The 20,182-nt window shown below is 47.5% G+C and overlaps 1 protein-coding gene across 1 annotated transcript in view; it reads left to right on the top strand.

The window, feature by feature from the left end:
* Positions 1 to 16,379, top strand: part of LOC149325798 (putative transporter B0285.6) — a 28,167-nt gene extending 11,788 nt beyond the window's left edge. The window contains exons 4-5 of the mRNA XM_089564388.1: positions 2,480 to 2,614; positions 16,224 to 16,379. Coding sequence (XP_089420514.1) covers positions 2,480 to 2,614; positions 16,224 to 16,379 — 291 coding nt within the window. The remainder of the gene's footprint in view (positions 1 to 2,479; positions 2,615 to 16,223) is intronic.
* The last annotated feature ends 3,803 nt before the right edge of the window (positions 16,380 to 20,182 follow it).

Genomic DNA, 20,182 nt, shown 5'->3' with positions numbered 1-20,182 from the left:
GTCCCGGGCTCGAACCCCGGGCCAGGACGAATTCTTGTTTAACTACAAAGTTTCTGTGAAAGCTGTATAGCTTTTCTTTGTAACCATATGGCTGCTCTTGGGTGGATGTCAATGAGTAATTACTCCCTTGTTACAAATCTACTCCACCTTGGGGGATTCCCCTAAACATTTGACCAATGCAGGCAATTGCGATCACGTCTACCTAAATGGCGTGGAATGCGAATTTCACAAGTGGGGTCGGTGCGAAGGAGGGGTCCGTATTGACACCACGGATCACACCACAAAGAGCGTTGCACCTGCCAGGATTTAACAGCCAGAAGTCTCGTGTCACCACTACGAGAAAGGGTATGGGTAGGAGCACGGAGGTGCCATGCGCCGACCTCGTCGCTGCACCGTCAGCACGATCGTTGCCTGCGAGACTGCAGTGAGCGGGCAGCCACTAAAGCACAAGACGGTGACGTAGCTCACTGGCCTCGTTGTGTACTCTGTTCAAGCCATCGACGATCTGCTCTTGAAGGCTTCCTGATGACTTTATCGATTGTAGCGCAGCGCGAGAGTCACTGAAGGTAACCCACGCTGTTGGCGATTGTTGTAGAAGGTGATATAATGCTGCTCGCATAGCAACCAGCTCGGTAGCTCGGTAGCAGTAGTCGAGGTGTGGTGACTGAGTGTCGCCAAAATTGTGGTGCGCGTTGACGGAAGCCACACGCCAATCGCCGATGAGATGGATGTGACAAAGTCATCAATGCAGATGTGGCGGTACGCACTGTAGCAGTAATAAATGTGCTCAAGATCAAAGTATTTAAACGCAGGATGGGGCGTGTTTGTTTTTCTTTTAATGCCAGGAGCTGTGGTCTCGATTCGCCATGCTGCATACCTCCAAGTTGATTGGGGATAAGAGTTAACGGAGAATACCTAAGCAATCTGCGATTCGCTGATAACATTGCCTTGCTAAGTCACTTGGGAGGTGAGCTGCAAAGCATGATCAATGACTTAGACATGCAGGGCAGTACGGTGGGGCTAAAAATTAGCATGCATACAACCAAAGTAATGTTCAACAGTCTAGCAAGGAAATAGCAGTTCGCCGTTGGTAGCGCGGTGCTGGAAGTAGTAAGAGAATATGTCTACTTAGGGCAGGTAGTGACCGCAGATCGGGATCATGAGAGGTAAATAACTAGAAGAATAACAATGGGGTGGAGCGCATATCGCAGGTTCTATCAGGTCATGAATGGCAGTTTGCCAATATCCCTCAAGAAAAAAGTCTACAACAGCTGTATCGTACCGGTAGTCACCTACAAGGCAGAAACGTGAAGGCTAACAAAGAGGGTTCAGCTTAAGTTAAGCACAACGCAGTGAGCTCTGGAAAGAAAAATGATAGGTGTAACGTTAAGAGATCGGAAGAGGGCGGAGTGGGTGAGGGAACAAACGCGGGTTAATATATCCTAGTCGAAATCAAGGGGAAGAAATGGGCTTGGGCAGGGCATGTAATGGGAAGGCAAGATAACCGCTGGCCCTTAAGCGTAACGGAGTGGATTCCAAGAGAAGGCAAATGTAGCAGGGGACGGCAGAAAGTAAGGTGGGCGGATGAGATTAAGAAATTTGCGGGAATACGATGGCGGCAACTGGCACGGACTGGGTTAATTGGAGAGACATGGGAGAGGCCTTCACCCTGCAGAGGGCGTAGGCGGGGTGATGATACTGATGATGATGTTTAATTCATAGGCTGTGTATGACACCATTGACCTATATTGTTAACGCAAGCCTGTAATACTGACACCTCACTATGGCTGCTTATTTCATGACAAATTGTATACTAATCCTCAACCAAATAGAAGCCAAAGATTCAGTCAGGTCCTTATTATAAATTAAAAAGAAAGGAAAAGGCAACGTATTTGTTCAAAATACATGACGACTGTCGCGTACTGGTGTCAACGGTGCTTGGCCTGCCCACGGGGTGTTATCTTCTAGCGCACTCAGACGCGACGAGGTGCTTCACGTTTTCCCAAATGGTTGCTGGGAGGAGTAAACAGAAGACCCGTAATTAGCTGCACCAGGCCGAAAGACGGCTCGATTCGAGCGCCCTGAACGCTGCACCCACCAAGGTGAAAGGCGTTTGAGCTTCTCAGACTACGAGCGCTGGGGCATTCAAGCTTCCACGGCTGCCGCAGTGGCCAAATGTTTATGCTGACTACTTGCCACGGCTTCTTTGTTCCCGTGTGGGCTTTAACATATGAACCAAAAGCAGCGTGAGTGCTTCTCGTAGTGCACGAGATGCAGCTCAGAGACGTGAGTACGTTATTGTGCCAACATCAAAGGCCTCGCTCCCGTTACGCTTCATAAGGGGCCTAAGAATGTCGCACGGGGCGCAAGAAATTCCCAAGACTCGTAAAAAAAGGGAAGTCAGTTCTTATCCTGTGCTCCCGTTGGCACCTGCACTACACAACGTGCTTACTGCGCCCATACGCATGGCTCATCCCAGGCGTCGGTGTCCACCACCAACCCGGTGCTGTACGCGATTCCGGTGGCGGCCGCCGCCTCGTCGAACCTCATCTTCCCGTCGAGCATCCCGGTGGTGATCCTGAGGAATTCCCTGGAGATGCCCACCAGTGAAGCGGTGAGCTGATACAGACCTCTTCTTGCCGTCGTTGTTTGTTGACTTCGTAGCAAAAGGTGCTTTCTTGCAGCTGATTAATAAATATATGCATAAATCACCAAACAATTAAGAACATTACCGAACGTTTCGGCTGGCACTCCTAAAAGGCGTCCCAACCGAAACATCAAGCAATAAGCAACCCTGTTATGGATTTTATTGTATGACGATATATACATGGCGTTTCACCCAAAAGTTTACACTGTTTTTAAAAATCGGGTTTTTGAGCTAGAGCATCGCTTTTTTTGGTATAGCAATGTCAGCTGTGTGTTACATCAAATTACAACTAAGATGTGCTAAGTAGCAGGCTGGTTAACTAATACTGAATATTTAACTTTTTAATTCCTCTTAGTCTCGACGCCCACTGTAAGTAGTATCCGTATCAGTTTTCAGACTTTCGAAAGCACATTTACCCTCGGCCCTATGGCTCAACAATTGATGACTACACCGCATCAAAATGCATGTACTTTCAAGACCCTTGCAGGCAGAGCAACCCCGCCAGTGCACTTAACTTGTCGAAACAGCCAAAATTTGTTGGGCCACAGCGCTGAAGGTAACCGCGTTTTCGAAATGCTTAAAACTGATACGGTTATTACTTACGGTGGGCCTTTAAATAATGAGGAAGCCTAACTTGGTACTTATAAAGTTAACTATTCAATATTAGTTAACCAACCTGCCAGTTAGCACGTCTTGTATCTGATGGGCCACACAACTTACAGTGGTGTACCGAAAAACCACTGTTCTAAATGAAAAAGACTATTTTTTAAATTTGTGTAAAGTCTCAGGAGAAACACCCTGTAGTATATGTATCTGTATACGTGTGTTCAGGTAAGAACGGTAATCAAAGTCCCATGACCATTTTGTTTTTCAATGAAATTTTGTACGTAATGGGAAAACGTACCCACACAAAAGAAAGTCACTTAGAATAAAGATTTTTTTTTTCGAAAAATTGCCTGCATCGCAAGAAGTGGAACACCTCGCTTTTGTGACTTCGCAAAATCAATACTTCGCACCCCCGCATAAAAAAAAATAATAATTTTCTGAAGACCCGAAATATTTTTCCAGAAATTGTACGCAGGCAGCAGTTTTGCAGCAAAACAAATCATAAGTATTGTTGAAAAACACTGGAAGGCCGATTTCGATACCCACTAATGCTAAATTTCAGCACAGGTATGTACGTTTTTCGGTTTACGATATACTGTGGCAAAGAATTTGATACCGGTGTATGTATGAACAGTTGCAAATTATTATTTATTATCCACTGACACTACTCCCCAGTCTTTGATTGTCACGAAGGTGGCTTTGTGGTCGGAGAAATGAATGCAGATATGTACCAATGCCTCGTTCACAAGCAGATGGTTTATAGAAGTAAGACAAGGCTGTGAGTTGCGTGGCCGACACGGACAGTCTATCGCATGCAGCTCAGTTCGCAGCACCGCCCGTGGGTGTGTATACCACCGCCTTCCCTCCCCCGGTGGTGAACGACGGCGGGTACCAACCTGGCGCCGTCTATATGGGCGAGCGGCCGGTCTCGGGGAGCGCTTGATTACACCAGCGACGTGGCTGAACCCATAAGGGCTGAGGCCTAAACGCAATGCATTCCAATAAGGGCAATTATGATAATCGGACAAGAACAAGTACTCGAAGCTGAAATTTTTCCTAAGTCTTAATCAGTCTTTTCTACTATTTCCGGACAAAATCTGTACTTGTAGACCCCTCTAATGATTTTTAACAATGCGTTGAACTGCAATTCGAAAAAAGGCGAAATTCGACGGAAATTAAAAACTCGCCAGTATATTCAAGATAGTTCATTGCCTTCTTTCTTCGGAGGGCACAGGCCACGGCAAACGCGGCTACACGGCGGCGACGGAGGAGACGTTCGGTGATAGAGATGATGAAGGGGAGGAAATATATTTCAAGAAATTTACAGGGTAGAAAACTTCGAGTTACAGAAACGAATTCACACAGACAAATTCAATAACTGTAACTTAAAAGAATTGATCTCACACAGAAAGACACTCTACATGACCTTACTTATCGACCAAGGGTTAAAGCCTACATACTTGTAGAAGTACGTACCAAGCACGGAACCTCTAGCTAGACTAGACAGGACTGGTATCTAATGCTTTTTCTTGCATTTTATATGTTTCATAAATAAAGAAAAGCGGTCATGCTCCTAGGCCCGCCCAAGACTTCGCTAAGCAATCAAATTTTATTATACAGTCGCCACAGCCCCTGTGGGTTGGGCACAACCTCAAACCTCAAGTTCACGCATGAAAAGGCAGATCATGATTGTATACAGTTCTTGGATTTACAGCTTTCCTTTACCAACGACCACGTGTGTTGGACGTATCAACCGCGCTCAAAGAAGTCTCTGTTAGCCTACCATATCGCCCATTCCAAATTAGAAAAAGGAGGAATAGTTTCTCTTTGCATTAGGTCGGCCCTAGAAAAATCTTGTCCACACAAGATAAGTGAAAGCTTCGAGTATCAGATCGGAAGAGTTATGTCAGCAGGTTGCCCATTGCAACTGGTCACCAGCGTGTCCGAAAGCCTCCTTCAAAAAATGAAGAAACCGGGCTACAAGCGTGACATTGGAAACAAACCTGTGCAGGTCATACCTTACCTGCATCGGTTTCTTCACAATTTGAAAAAGGTGGCTTCCAGGCACGGAGTGAAGCTGGTTTTTTCAGCCCCCTGCAAACTGGCAAGTTTAAGCCCGATGGTGTCAGGAAAGCGGGTCAAAAAGGCCTGTACTGTCAAACACCAAACAGTGTTCACAAAATGCACCACTAATGTGGTATACGAGATCCCTTTGACGTGTGGCAAAGTTTATGTGGGGCAAACGGGACAGTGTTTCAATGAGCGTGCTCGACAACACAATGTGACCCTAAAAGCAAGACGGGGAGCAACCTAGCTATACAGTGCAGCAGGTGTAAAGATTGTTGTCCGAAATTTAACGAGACCAGGTTTCTAGCCAGGGCAAAAGAAAAAATCGAAATAGAAGTAATTTAGGCTTTTTATAGTCATCAAAGAAAAGACAACTGCTTTAGCACGCCTTCTGTTCTCCTCACCAGAAAAAAACTACTAGATTTTTTGGACGGTTTCGTTTAGATGCCCTTTGCAAAGTCCGCTTCCTTCAATCGGTTTAAGGGTAAGGTTGGTTTCTGAAACTCGGAAAGGAGCCGCGAAGGTAAGGACCTCGTAAGGAAAGGTGAAGATTGGTTTGTGAATACGGGGGTTAGCGTTGGTTCTTATCCTTATTCATAATCGTTCAACCTGTTCTGTCATTCACACTCGCAAGTTTTATCAACCCTGCTTTTTGTGATAGCGACCTCCCTATGACTTGTGCTGTTATCACTCGTCCACCACCGCATTTGTTTTTAGTTTTTTATTGGCTATCCTCGTGTTCACGCACCCTCATGCAGCTCAGCGGCTATAAAAGAGCGCCTGGTTACCTTTCATGTTATTAAAGTTAGAAGTTACGCCTCTTTCCTGTTCTATGTTTTTTTCCTGTTTCTTCCTTTTTTGGCGTAGGACCTTCTTTTAAGACAATGTACCAACCAACCCGTCAAAAAGTTCTACTACTACATCAAACCTATACTCCATCTCAGAAGATGTTTGCAGCACTACGAAAGGTAGAGCTATCTCGTCCAATAAGGATGGCGCGCACTACATTAGTGTATTCCTACGCGCGTGCTTTCCCGCCAATCACTGACAGGTGGCTCCATAAATGTGAAACAAGGCTTACTAGTAGTTCGCTTCTTTCTACCTCTAGCAGGTGGCGCTTCATATCTTTTCATTCTTTCATTTCGTTGCTTTTGGACAGGCGGACGCCCGTTCCAAAAGGACTGGCCCCACTTTTTCTTTTTTTTTCGCCACCTGTTCGTATCAGTTCCTCTCTTGTCACGCCACAGCTACTTTCAATGTTCCTGTCATGCGTACATAAATTTATTTATTCTAGCGTGGTCACTACACTATTACGCTGGGTCGAACGCAGGGTGGCAAGAACATTCAAACAGAGCTAGACAACTGGACCAGGAAGAGGAGACAAACACGGCGCTGAACTTACAGATGATTTGTTTGAAAGATATCAACTTATGCCTACAAAAATGGGCACATATGCGCACAGTCATGCATCGGTGTTCAGACAGAAACTACAAAATTCCACAATATTCGCACGTGTTGTACCTGCCTTCCAAGCTACCCTTTGTGCAGCAATGTCATTTCTTTCCCTGGCAAAGCTAAAGAAACAGACCGAAAGCAGGCCGGGCAGCCGAGTGCCGATGATGGCGGAATGCAAAATATGCCCATGCGCTGCGCGAAAGTCAACGCACAAGCGGTCAAAATTAATCCGGAGCCCTCCACTACGGCGTCTGCCATACCGCCCCTTCTCATGGGGTCAGGCGTACGCCTGGTAAGACACCTGTATCTTTTCGTGCTCCGAATTCCCAGCATGGCTTGTCTTCCGTCAAATTTAAAATGCGGCACGTTAAACCTGCGTGGACTAGTAGCTAGGCATATACAATGTCAGCTAAGGCATCTTCTGCATGAGAAAGACCTTGACATTTTTGCAGTACAAGAAACAAAATTAGAGAGGGAGAGCCCGACGGACGCTATGGTTGCGCAGTTCAAGCCGCGGTATAACGTGCGTGCTAGTCATGCAGTGGGGACATCAGCGGACTGTGTTCTGTTTATTAAGAACAGTCTCGGTGTCGGTGAACAAGCAGTGGTGTGTTGGACGAGGGGAAGGTTGGTGCTTTGTGATCTTTTGTGCGGGGAGGAATATTTCAGAGTTATCTGTGTGTGTGCTCCTACAAAACCGCGTGAACGTATTTTGTTTTTCCAGGAACTATGTGCGTACATCGAATGCAATACACTTGTCACTCCTTCTTTTGGGGGATTTTAATTGCGTTCTCAGCGCAGATGACCGAGCAGGCTCAGCGGTTACCGAAAGCGAAAGTGCTATTTTCTTGAAAGAAAACATTGAAAAGTACTCACTTCAAGACGTAGCCCAGTTTGCAGAGGGAGGAATTAGGCGTCATTACACACATTTTCAAGGGCGTAGTCATGCTAGGCTAGATAGAGCTTACGTTTCCCTTGAGCTAGCGGCGATTTGTGGTAACCACATCGTCGAACCGGTTACGTTTAGCGATCACTGTTGTGTCATACTAACCATGGAAAAGAACGTGACACCTGAAGGGAAATTCAGCTGGGACTGGTGGAAGCTCAGTGCAAAATGATTCAAAAATGATACGTTTCTTTTAGAAACAAAGAACGTGTTAGGAAAAGTTTGGTTGAATTGTGGAAAAAGTTGGGCAGAAAAGTGGGAACAATGTAAAGTTGATGTCAAAATGTGGGTTATGGAAAGGTCCGTAGAAATTAAACACGCTGAAAAAACTGAACACAAGAACGTAATACAGATGTTGAAGGAATCAATTATAGAGGAAAATAGAGCTCCGGGACTATACACTGATCTTATCAGCGAAGTTAAAGCAAAGCTTGAGGTTATCGATGTGACAAGATTTCAGGGAGCAGCAATCCGTGCACGAACAGATCGCTTGCTGGCAGATGATATGCCCAGTAGGCGAAATTTGACGACGGAGAAAAAGATACGCTAGAAGGAAAGATATTGTAGAAATGGAAAACAAAGGTATTCTGACGGACGATCCGAAGGCGATAAGGAAGGCTTTCAGTCAATATTACCATCATTTGTTCGCTTCTAGATCGGCGGATGTACAGGCCTTTGAACATGAGTTTTTAAGTCCATTACCTCGACTGACCAGTGAAGACAATGACATCCTGTCTGCCGACTTTACAACAGTGTAATTGGAATGCGCTATTGATGAGCTCCACTTGGGGAAATCGCCAGGTGCTGACGGGATAACAACGGAATTTTATAAGGCGTTCAAACGCGAAACCACTCTCATTTTACAAGGCGTTTATTAAGAATGATTTAGAGGTTGTTTTTTACTCTCGTTTTCCCGTGCACATACAGTACCTATACCGAAAACTGACAATCCTGCTCAGCTTAAGCAATTTACTGGTTATCGGCCAATAACGCTTACTAATTTTGATTATAAAATTTTTATGAAAATATTAGCCAGACGTTTACAGTCAGTTATAGACATCTTGGTTGGCCCCCACCAGACGTGTGGAATTCAAGGGTGAACCATCTTCACAATTTTTCATTTCACTCGAAGTATACTGGATTGCTGTGACGCTGACTTTAGGCGAGCCGCAATGTTGCAAATTGACCTTGTATGTCATGACATCCTTATTAACATCCTCGAACATGTCTGTGTTGGAGAAGTTATTTTAAAAGGAGTTCAAATGGCTTTAGTAACTGTACCATGAATCTGGTTGTTAACCGAGAGTTCACAGATAGAAATGCCATTAGAGCATCCGTGCGGCAAGGCTGCCTATTGTCACCGCTATTACTCTATGTACTATCGGCGACAAAAGTCTCCGGACCGCCACGCACGGTCGCCGGAGCAGCGGGGAGCGCATCGCCGCGCGCTCTCGCGGTGACGCACCTGGTGACGAGACCGACGCTGCGCGCATGCGCGTCCTTCCTTATCTGCGAGCATGCTGATTTACTCGCTCGGAGCCACCACTTGTCGGTCGTCGGGGCGCGCCGCTAGGCGCCGCTGCCGCAGTGCCACGCTGCTGACTCATCGGCGCTGTCGGGCGCCTGTCGCTCGCTTGCCCATGCTCTGGCACACGCCTGTGATAACGCTCGTCGCTTGTGGTCGCCAATTTTCGGCCGTAATAAAGCAATAAAGAAGCGATTAAGCCGCAAACAGCGCATTTAGAGCGCCAGTTGTGCGCTGCTGCCTGCCTGCAGTAGAATGGTCAGTCAAGACACCTTTAACTTAAATGTATCTTGCAAATTATTGTGCAACTGTATCCTCATCCATATTGAACGCGAGGCGAATGCTATCTGTCTAATCTGCAACCTGAGAAGGACGCTCCATGGCGTGGAACACTCTCCAAAGATGCCGATTACCCTACGTAGAGAGCAGGCGGGCGCACCATGCAGCCCAGAGTCGCCTGCCTAGTCGCTCTGCATAGCGCCGCGCACGTGCGGTACCTCTGTGAAGAGAGGGAAGAGACGAGGCTTCCTCGGGGTGACGACAAGCATAATGATCGGCCTGGCGACGAAGAGCCCACAGATTCAGGAGGTCTATCTCCGGGTTTGGGTCATCTTCATTTACAGCAGTGGTAACAGTTTGAGTCGCGGGAACAGCAGAGAGAGTAAACTGCTGAAGATGGGTTGAGTGTAGATAAACGATTGCCTGCGCGTACAGAGTCTCATGACGTTATGAGTACGCTGCGGCGTATTTTCCGTAGACGCGAAGAAGCGGAGGAGGTAAAAATAGGGTATGATCACCGCTCCAAGTATGTGATTTAACAGCCCTACGAGGGTTACCGGGGCCTAACCACCAAGCCAAGTCAGGTGAATACGGGCCACCTGATTGGCACCTCATTGGCGGTTAGAGGCCTGCATTTGGTTTAAAAGTTGAAAGAGAGAGAATAAACATTTATTTGTAAAAAGGATCGGATCGGGGTAGAAAGGAATGATCTTTAAAGCTTCCTTGGATCTGTGCATTCCTGAAGGAATCAGATTGGTATCCCCAAGAAGTGTGCGCGGCGCTGAAGTCCCCACCAACTATAATAGGGACAACCGAGTTGTGTTTCCTTGGTCTGTGTCTTTTTTGCACTGTGTAACAGACAATTTGAAAACGTTCTTTTCAATGAAAGTTCCCCACAGCGCTACATAATACATCCTCTACGAACAAAGAAACCTAGTTAGTACTTCTGGCCCGCCTTATAAAGGGCTAATACAAAACGCGCATCACCTCAGCCGATACGGTATCAAATGTTGGCGCTAGCATTCACTCATACACGATTATTTCACAGCTCACGTAGACCTAAGTTATGCCCGCACAGCTTGTTTTTTATATTTTTCTTCGCCCTACAACATTCGACTGCTTCATACTCGTCTGTGCGCTCTCAAGTTTACAGCGTCTTGTCTGACCGTTCAAATGTGAAGAGGCCGCATAGTGCGAAAGGCACTATTGATCATTCATTTTTTGCGGCGTTGTAATTATTGTTTTATTTAGCACGGAATTCTCATGCGCTGCGCTGAAAAGTGGAGAAGACGAGCGTTATCATAGGCGTGTGCCAGAGCATGGGCAAGCGAGCGACAGGCGCCCGACAGCGCCGATGAGTCAGCAGCGTGCCACTGCGGCAGCGGCGCCTAGCGGCGCGCCCCGACGACCGACGAGCGGCGGCTCTGAGCGAGTAAACGGCATGCTCGCAGATAAGGAAGGACGCGCATGCGCGCAGTGTCGGTCTCGTCACCAGGTGCGTCACCGCGAGAACGCGCGGCGATGCGCTCCCCGCTGCTCCGGCGACCGTGCGTGGCGGTCCGGAGACTTTTGTCCCCGATAGTACTATCGTGCGCAAAAGTGGAGAGACCACGGCTTCGACGGCAGTAGCGGCTGCGGGGCCACACCGCGGCGCTGTTGTCTCGCGCTGCGCGCTCGCTGCGCGATTCCCTCGCGTGACGCAAAACTTTTCCCTCGCTCTCGGGCTGGTGCTTATCATGACTGACAAACTTCTAGTGCGTCGTTCGGCTCTTCTGCTGCTCACGATCGCGTCGAAGGAAAGCGCGCATCGCAAGGAATTCAGGAATAGCGAAGTGGCGCTTTAGTGAAGCAAGCGGGCGGTGACGTTGCGTCCACTCACTGCACTCCGCAGCGGCAAAGGCCATTCTAATTGTAGTTGCAGCGACGTTTCGTATTTCCTTCCCACAGAAAGAAGAATGGTTTATTTTAAAGCAACAGAGTTAATAACCGCACGTCGAAAATAATGGTTATCGGCGTGGGTCGCGTCGAGCGTTTCAATCCTCGCAGCCTTCAAAAATTTACCAACCCTGGTACCTTTGCAACCCCACGTCCCCTGTTCAAAGCGTCGCAGCCTCGTAAAATCACCAGCATGACTTTGGGAGATGGCATGGAAATCCCCACTTCTGTTACCAAAAGGTTATGATGACCCCTTTCAGCTCGAAAGCTTCACCTTAAATTTCGACGGTGACAGGATATCCCATGTGGTCTAGGTCACCCAAAAAGAAATCTCCACCACACACGAAATGAGTCAGAAACAAGCAATAACTTCGCTGTCATTTCCTTGCATAGGGGATAACGTATCCATGTAGCATGATACAGAAAAGTAGCGCTCTCGCGTATGCCTAATATGAATGCAATTGATAGTCTGATAATTTTTTCCTTAATTTGAGAAGTCATCTCCACGATAGTTTCCCCTTTTAAAGGAGCTGATAGCTCATTCCTATCGAAGATTCGGAACAAGATTTCTTGCTCCATAAACAGGAGAGCGCAGTTCAAAGGATGATCTGGATTAAGATGCTTAGTTTTGATTGGCAACCGCGACGCCGTGATGTATTTTGTGCTGTATTCAGCCACCGAGCTCCTCCAGAGCGCAGGTACGAAAAAATGGAGACCACGCGAATTGTGATTAACTGTTTGTTATTGCCATATGACGACGCTTTGGTGAACAGGCCAGCAAGTTTAGGACAGCCGCATTGCACATTCAGGCACACGCCGTCCTATGGCGCTGACAAAAGACCTGATCACAGCGCGTGGGATCTCTCCACTTTTCCGTACTTCCGACCTGGAGGAACTCACCCACCGAATGACACAGCGCAAAATGCAACACTGCCTCACGGTAGCCATTCATGACTGAAGACCCTAATAGAAATCATCTTTTGAAATGCGCTTTCCGCTTCATGGAGAAAAAGCTTGTTCCACATCGCCGATTTGACTACGCTAGCACCTCGATTAGAAGGGGAAAATATCGTGCAGTCGTGTTCGCAAACCAACATAAAAACACACAACTCTTGTTTTTGTGGGGAGAAAATACGAAACGTCGCTGCAACTACAAGTAGAATGGCCTTTGCCGCTGCGGAGTGAAGTGAGTGGACGCAACGTCACCGCCCGCTTGCTTAGCTTAAGCGCCACTGCGCTATTCTTGAATTCCTCGCGATGCGCGCTTTCCTTCGACGCGATCGTCAGCAGCAGAAGAGCCGAACGACGCACTAGAAGTTTGTCAGTCATGATAAGCACTAGCCTGAGAGCGAGGGAAAAGTTTTGCGTCACGCGAGGCAATCTCGCAGCGAGCGCGCAGCGCGAGATAGGAGCGCCGTGGTTGCGGCCCCGCAGCCGCTCCTGCCGTCGAAGCAGTGGTCTCTCCACTTTTGCGCACGATAGTACATAGAGCCGCTTTGTCAGAATGTAATAAATAACAGCTATATTCGTGGTTTTTAACTAGAAGCATGAGAAATGAAAGTATTGGCTTAGGCCAATGATGTGGCATTTTCCTGTAGCGACCACAGCAGCACAGAACATGCGATGTCGGTTGTTCGCAAGTTTTGTGATGTAATCAATAGAGTTGTTAATCTGGACAAATGTGCGGCCCTTTGGCATGGGAACTGGGCATCAGCGCTTTTGTTTCATGCAAAAGTAAAATGGTCATATGTCCATTTGAAATACCTAGGAGTTCCTCTTGATGAGCATCGAGATAACGATGACTTGTCGAAGGAGAAAATTCAAGAACTCTCCACGCGTACACAGAAATGGTCGGGAAAGGAACTGTTTTTATTCGCGCGCGCAGACATATGTAATGTATACCTGGTTTGAAAAGTGTGCTATTTGTTGCAGGTTGTTTCATGCTCTCGGCTTAGCATTCAAAAGTTCCATTGTCTCTTCACAGTTTTTGTTTGGCAGTCCTCATGGGAGAGGACTAAACGTGATAATTTATTTCTGCATTTGAAAAAAGGGGATATTTCCTTGCCATACTTGTACCTGAGGCAGGTGGCGTCAAGATTTATGTTTCTTCGAGGTCAACGCGACCCTTTCGTGCGGACTTTTATTCAAGTGAGGCTTTCTTTGGCTTTGCCAAAGTATGTAATTTCCACTGTAGATGGATGAGATACAATGCAAGTAGATTTTTGAAAGAAGTGATCCTTGCTTTGCGGTTTCTTAACGCTCGCTTCAGTTTGGAATACCTGTCAAATGTCACGCGTCAGAAATTTTTAAAAGATTTGCCCGACTCCGTCTTCCCCAAGCCAATATATTGATTTCTTTACAGTGGAGATCGAGGAAGAAATGTTTTAAACAAAGTAAGCAAAATGATGGTGCCAGCGGGTGTGAAGACGTTTTTCTTCAAGTTGCACACTGTTACTTTGCCAGTTAAAACATGGATGGAGGAGAAGAGATTGTTTTTACTATGTGGTGCTGACTGCATGTTGTATCACAAACCAGAGTCAATAGAACACGTCTTTATTGATTGCTGGGATGCGCTGCTCTTTTGGGGCGTGCTCCAGCATACAGTAAAGAAAGACAGCCTTGACGTCGTATGGAATACGATTCCTGGACGTTGAGCCGGATCTTTTTAAATATCATGTAATTTTCCTTCTTGGACTGCACAGTATTTGGCGAAGCAGGATGGCTGTACGCCACTGCGATGAAGATGCGCGGTCTGTTCGAGATTACTTTAAAGAAAACATATTTAAGCCACGTGAAGTGTAGAAGGAGCTATGTTTTGGTGATGAAGTTATTGTCTTGATGGGAGAATTGTGATCCTTGAAACAGTTTTGATTTTCTCATGTCAGTTAAACACATGTCCGCTCTTGATGTTTGAGAGTGTAGCGCAGAACGTCTTTTTGTGATCTGTGGTAATCTGTAAAAATAGGCAATAAAGACAAAAAAAAAAGCTGGCGTGGCGGACTGGTTACCGTGCTCGCACTCCGGAGGCCCGGTTCGATTCCCCAACTCAACCAATATCCTACTCGGTTTTATTTATTAATTAATGCATCTGGAATTTTCCGCTCATGGCGAACGCCGCCGACGACGACACCGGATTTTCTGAAACACGGGGCCCCTAACTCTGTCCCGTTAAAAGGGCAAACGATAGCTGGAGCACAGCTTCGCCCTAGTTTAGCCGACGGGGCCAAGGTCTTGACGGACCCGCTTCTTGACGTTTCACTTGTGACTGCGGTGACCGCAGTCTCACAGAAAGTACGTACGTTGAAGCTTGCCTCTCTCCACAAATCGACATGGCGTGGAGCAGTTCTTGCGCCTTTCGAGTTTTCGCTCAAATCTACCGCGTAAGAAATACATATTAGGAAAAGCAGAAAAAACGCCGGGTGCGTGGTATTTGCAAGGCGGGATAACACATAGAGCTGCCGGTTAGGGTTGTTGAGCTTGTTACTGATTTCTTCATTCTCTGACAGCGCACATATTAGTGTTCTCGTAGGTTAGTGCCCTGCTTACCGCTTTGTCGATGCTACTCGGGAGGGCATATATACTGACGTGTCGAGGCAAAAAAAAATGGCTTGGCTTAGCTTAGGTTAAGCCTGAATATCAACGAAAAGCTTCGGTGAGCGTCATACGAGGAAGCCGAGCGCGCCCCGATGCACACTCGGTAAACACGTGCAGAGCACGCGCACGACGGCGAAGGTGGACCGACGGAGCCGCGCTTGTCGGCGGCTCCGCCGACCACGTGCTCCTCTCCAGTGACTTGACGCGGCGAACTCGCGCATGCGCAGCTGTGGCTAAAATTTATCACGGCGCACGCCAGACCCGGTGTTGACTACCCTATTGAAACTTTTCGCTTCAAAACAAAAAGAGCTGCATTTGTCCTTTGCGAGCAAAACCACGAACCTGCGTTTTCTCTGCTTCTTGAAATCTATTTCTTTCAAGTGGCAGCTTCAAGGTCAAATCCGAAAGGCGCGCGAGCGGCCCCACTTCGTCGTCTTGCTGAGATAAGCAAACTGCAAGGCGTTACCTGTGCGCGCGTGAGACCGCATCTACAGCCAAGCGCGCATTAAAAGGGCACTCAAATCAGCGCGCGCTTCCTGCGTCGGCCAGACAGAGACGCCCGATCGAGCTACCTTCCAGCTGTCGCCAACCGCCCCAAACATTGCCTTGGCGGCCGACGTTTCGCGTCGTCAGTCGAGCCACGCTTTCGCGCATTGTGTTAAGCGTGCTGACGACGATACAAAAAAATTCTGAGATCTCTGGCGTCTGTCCGTTGGTTTTGCTGTTACGGCTGCACAAACGCGCTGAATTATTTTTCATGTGGATAAGCTTTGTTTCTTGACTACAGACTTAAGACATGCCTGCGCTTACTTCTCCTAAGAAAGGAACCGCTGCAAATGCAATCATAGTCACTAGAGAAAAACACAGACTCTAAACGTAGGCACCTTTCTGCGGATGGCAGACATCATTCTACTGCTGCCGCGCGTGTGATTCTACTGCTCAAAACGACCGCAGCGGCACTACTTAATTCCGTCTAAAGGACGTTGCCGCGTACGGCATAGCATTTCAGAGCGAAAGAGAATCCTATGCAAAGGGGTGGCTGACCTTAGGGTTTCACTTTGTGTGGTCGCGCAACTTCAGTCAGCATAGTGCAGTCTTTCGAAAGCGGTGCCTCATTTGGTCTTACATTCGGCCGCATCACTCTCAGAGTTCGCTATACTTGCTCGCAGGTGGCGCTTGGTCTGGCGCTGAAGGCCGTGCTGGTGCTGTCCGTGGTGCTCTCCACCAACACCGTGGGTCACTTCCTATTCCGCGCAGAATTGGCGCACGACCTGCCGCCTGCTGTTCACACCACGTCGAACGCGAGCTTCGCCCTGCTTGAGTGACGCGGTCGGCGGTGTGGCTGGCAGCCAAGCCTCGTGGGTGTGTCCTCAGCACCACACGCGCGGTGCACACCAGCACAGTTTGATACCCAGCCTCGCTGGACATTTAATGTGTGCAGTGAACCATTTGTGCACACGCAAACTGCTGTTAAGCGATGCAGCCATCGGCCTTAAACTCGTGTTGGACTGGTTACTTGTAATCTATCCGCTTTATTGCTGTAGCGTGTGATTTGCGCCGACTCGTTGCACGAACAGTGCTCTTAAAACCTCGTCTTAAATGTCAGGAGTAGCTCTGTACAGTTTAGTGCTGCTCTCATCATTAAAGAAATACCTAAGATTCGCTCAAGTGCCATAAGACATATTTTAAATCTTCCTTGTTTGCTCTTAGACGCTTTCTGAGATTATGGCCTGCTTAACAAAAACTTAATGCCCGTTCAGTCTCGAAGCAATTTTCCACTCTGGTTCTCCAGCTCAAGGACTCAAAATGAACGGTGGACACCAGCAGTATATGTGCTTTTTCTCTACGCTAAGTAGAATAACTGAGCAGACATATAGTTCTTATTTCCAGGATTTCTAGACGCCTTTTCTTCATTGTGTCATTGTTTGGCTGTTCAAAAACGCTACTTCGAGATCGTTCCGAGCACTCTAGAATTTGCCTCTAATTTGTTCGCCTATTGGCGGGGCAGCTTTTATAACCCTAATTCTGTTCGTTTAGCGTTCGTTGGATGATTTATAAGAGCTGTAATTTTATTATTTCAAAGACATCTCGCTTCCACAGGTTACATACTAACACACTTGAACAAGGTAGGAATCCTGGAGGTGTTGATGCCGGCATGTCCTAAATTGTGTACTTGCACTCGAACACTCGGCGGCCTGTTGTGGGAGTTGCGCACACCGTGAGCGAATCCGCACAAGTGAGGACGAGGAGATACAGCACAAGCGCTCCATCCCAACTTATATTTTATTGAGATTAAGACATGTGTAATGGTACAGTCTATATTCAACATTAAATGGTGTTGAGAGCACGGAAGAAATCAGAAAAGGTTCAGTAGACCCGTGTGCCAATACACGGCAAAGTAAGTGCATAAACTAATGACTGCAAAAAGCGATCGCAATGAGATTATCTCCATCACCAAATGGGCAGGCACATGCTGCATTGGTAATGAACAATGTGTGCAAAAAAGAGCTAGGGAAATATACAGAAGTCATACGTTTACATTTATTATCATGCAAAGCATGTATTAAAGAAAATATTACTTAACCTGCAGAATTGCGATCGGGAATAATGAAAAGAGCGAAAAGGAACGGCTCACAATAGTTATAAAGAATAAGGAAAGCATGGAAAATTATTTAGCAGGCTCTTCACTGAAATAGAGTCTATGCCTGAATTATAATTCTTCGCCAATTCATTTAACAAAGTTGGAAGTAGAACTTTCAACGTCTGATTTCTGCAGCCTGCAGGGCATTTGTTAACATGTCATTTTTCTGAGTTGCGCATCAGGTACACAGCAGTGTGTTTTTGTAGCGAGAGCTACACTGCGCTACCCAGTCGAGCACCTCAACGTGAGCTGGGAGGCCGATAGTGCGCATGCGCGAGCCCAAAGAGGAGCAGCAGGTGCGCGGCGCATGACGTCGGAGTTCGCCGGCGCCGCGCTTGGAGCCGCACCGGCCCGTCTACGCCGGCCGCCATTGCCGCGCATGAATGCGCATGCGCGGCAGCTGGAGAACGGCAGCAGGTGCGCGGCTCATGACATCAGAACGCTGCCGCCGCCGCGGCCGCGTGTGGGTCATGTGGATAAACTGGGTATGTGTGGCTATGTGTATAAAGCTGAGGTGTTACGAAAACATGCGTAACCAGTGGGGAACTGTAGCTCTCGCTACGTATATTGCCGCGAATGCTTGCAGTGTTTGTCCATTCATCATAGCTGCCGGAACGCCACTTCATCGCTTTGTTTGTGATGCAAGACGCGCCTAGATTTATCTCGATTGATTGCATCCAGGCGGAGCTGATTCTACTTTGGGCCAGAATGTTCTAGTAACTTTCCAAGCTTTATCTCGAAAGTTCGCTATCAGCTTTAAAAAGAGCATGGCCGGGAGCGGCCGGCATTCTGTACGGCGACCACCAAGCACGCTTGATGCTACGCCGCCGTCGAGTGATCCAGTCCTTTGTGGGCGCCAGTCAGCCGGAATAAACAGATTTGTTACAGAGCGTGCCGCTAGGGCGCCCCATACACGTGTGTGGACGACAGTGCATGTTCTTATTATGGGTTAAAGAGAGCGCTGTGCAACTTCTGCGGATACCGAGATTTCGTTCAAAAAACCCTTATTAGTATTTTATTTGTTTTCAGTTCTCGAAGCGCCCCGCAGTTGAGCGCTGATGACAATTAGCAATGGTAAAGCCTGAACAGGTCTTCGAAATTTGAAAGACTGACGCCTCATGATGGCCATAGTTTTTGGAAGTTTTTTTTTTATAAGGTCATTTCGTACGTTCAACTGCGCAAAAAAAAACACGGACACAAGGTAGAAGGCACGACACGAGCGCTGACAGGCAAGGTTTTACAAGCTTTGCCTTCGTGTTCACTGCGGCCTTGTGGGTGGGAATCGACGTCAACCCCAGGTCTGGGATGAGTGGCACAAGACAGCTGAAAGCCTCACCGAGTTCCTGTGGAATACCATTCGCCCCACGCTGCCCACCAAGAAGAAAGTGTCAGCGACCACGGGAAGCGTCACAGTTCTAGACAACACAGCGATTGAAGAAAGACATGAACGGACACTGGAACTGGGACCTAAGTTCTGCCTTGAACCTGCCATGACATCGCTAGAGAGATTAGCGCTGTCGCGTTCGGTGTCCAAGGTTGTGCCAGATGAAGACACGGCAAGATGCCTGAAGGAATGCTCGGCCTGTGTGATAAGACCAAAGAAGGGACAGGAAGACACCTACCACGATAAAAAGGTTGGTGGACTATTTAGTAGCTTAGGAACTGCGCCCTCTCTTGTCAGATAAAGAAGGGTTCTTCGTCCTTGCGCCAGAAGTGATTTTCGGCAAAAAAGCGGGAGAAGCACTGAAGAAAAACTTCAAAGGGGTGACTCTGAAGACAGCTGCTATCGAAAAACAAGCCATAGTTTTGCTGCAGGGAATGAACCTTGACGGTTTGGCTGCTGCTGTCAATAACAGTAGAGGTAATGTTCTTGATCTGTTCTTCACGGCAAAAACGTATAAGCCGACCGTTCCATAGGGCTATTGCGTCAGAGCGGAACACTTGGCAGCATGTCATTTCAGGGTTCCTACAGCGACAATTGGGTTCACTTACGCTTTCGGACCCTTTCTTGGTGAAAAATTCTGCAAGCGTTGTCAAGTTCCTTTCCGAGCTGGAAGAAAAAAGTACTTTGCCTTCAGCATAGACGCAGAGGACTTATTTTACTCTCTACCCCACACTCAGCTCATGAAGAAAGTGAAAGACTGCGTTGTCTTGGACAACGACGAGGTGGCTTTTGTGGCCAAATGTGGCATATCGGTGGAAAGTTTCCTTGAGCTGCTTTCTTTTTACCTAGATTCTACTTTCGTTGGTTGGGGTGGGAAAGTCTTTGTCCAGAGGTCGGGAGTGTGCATAGGCTCTAGAGTTGCGCTCATTTTGAGTGACATTTTCTTAAGTAGAATGGATCAGGAACTGGCGGAGGATCTTGTTGATCTTACAGGAAAGGTATTTCGTTATGTGGATGATTTTTTGGTTTTCCCGCTGTGGAGTTCTCCTAGGGTGGTTCCGGACGTCGTCAAAATTTTCAGGGAAAGGGGCGACGGCTTGAAG

Source organism: Amblyomma mixtum, chromosome 10, assembly GCF_055824585.1.
Source record: "Amblyomma mixtum isolate Tamu chromosome 10, ASM5582458v1, whole genome shotgun sequence".
Lineage (NCBI taxonomy): Eukaryota > Metazoa > Arthropoda > Arachnida > Ixodida > Ixodidae > Amblyomma > Amblyomma mixtum.
The sequence above is the reverse complement of the archived record's forward strand: the minus strand, read 5'-3'. Positions and strand labels throughout refer to the sequence as shown.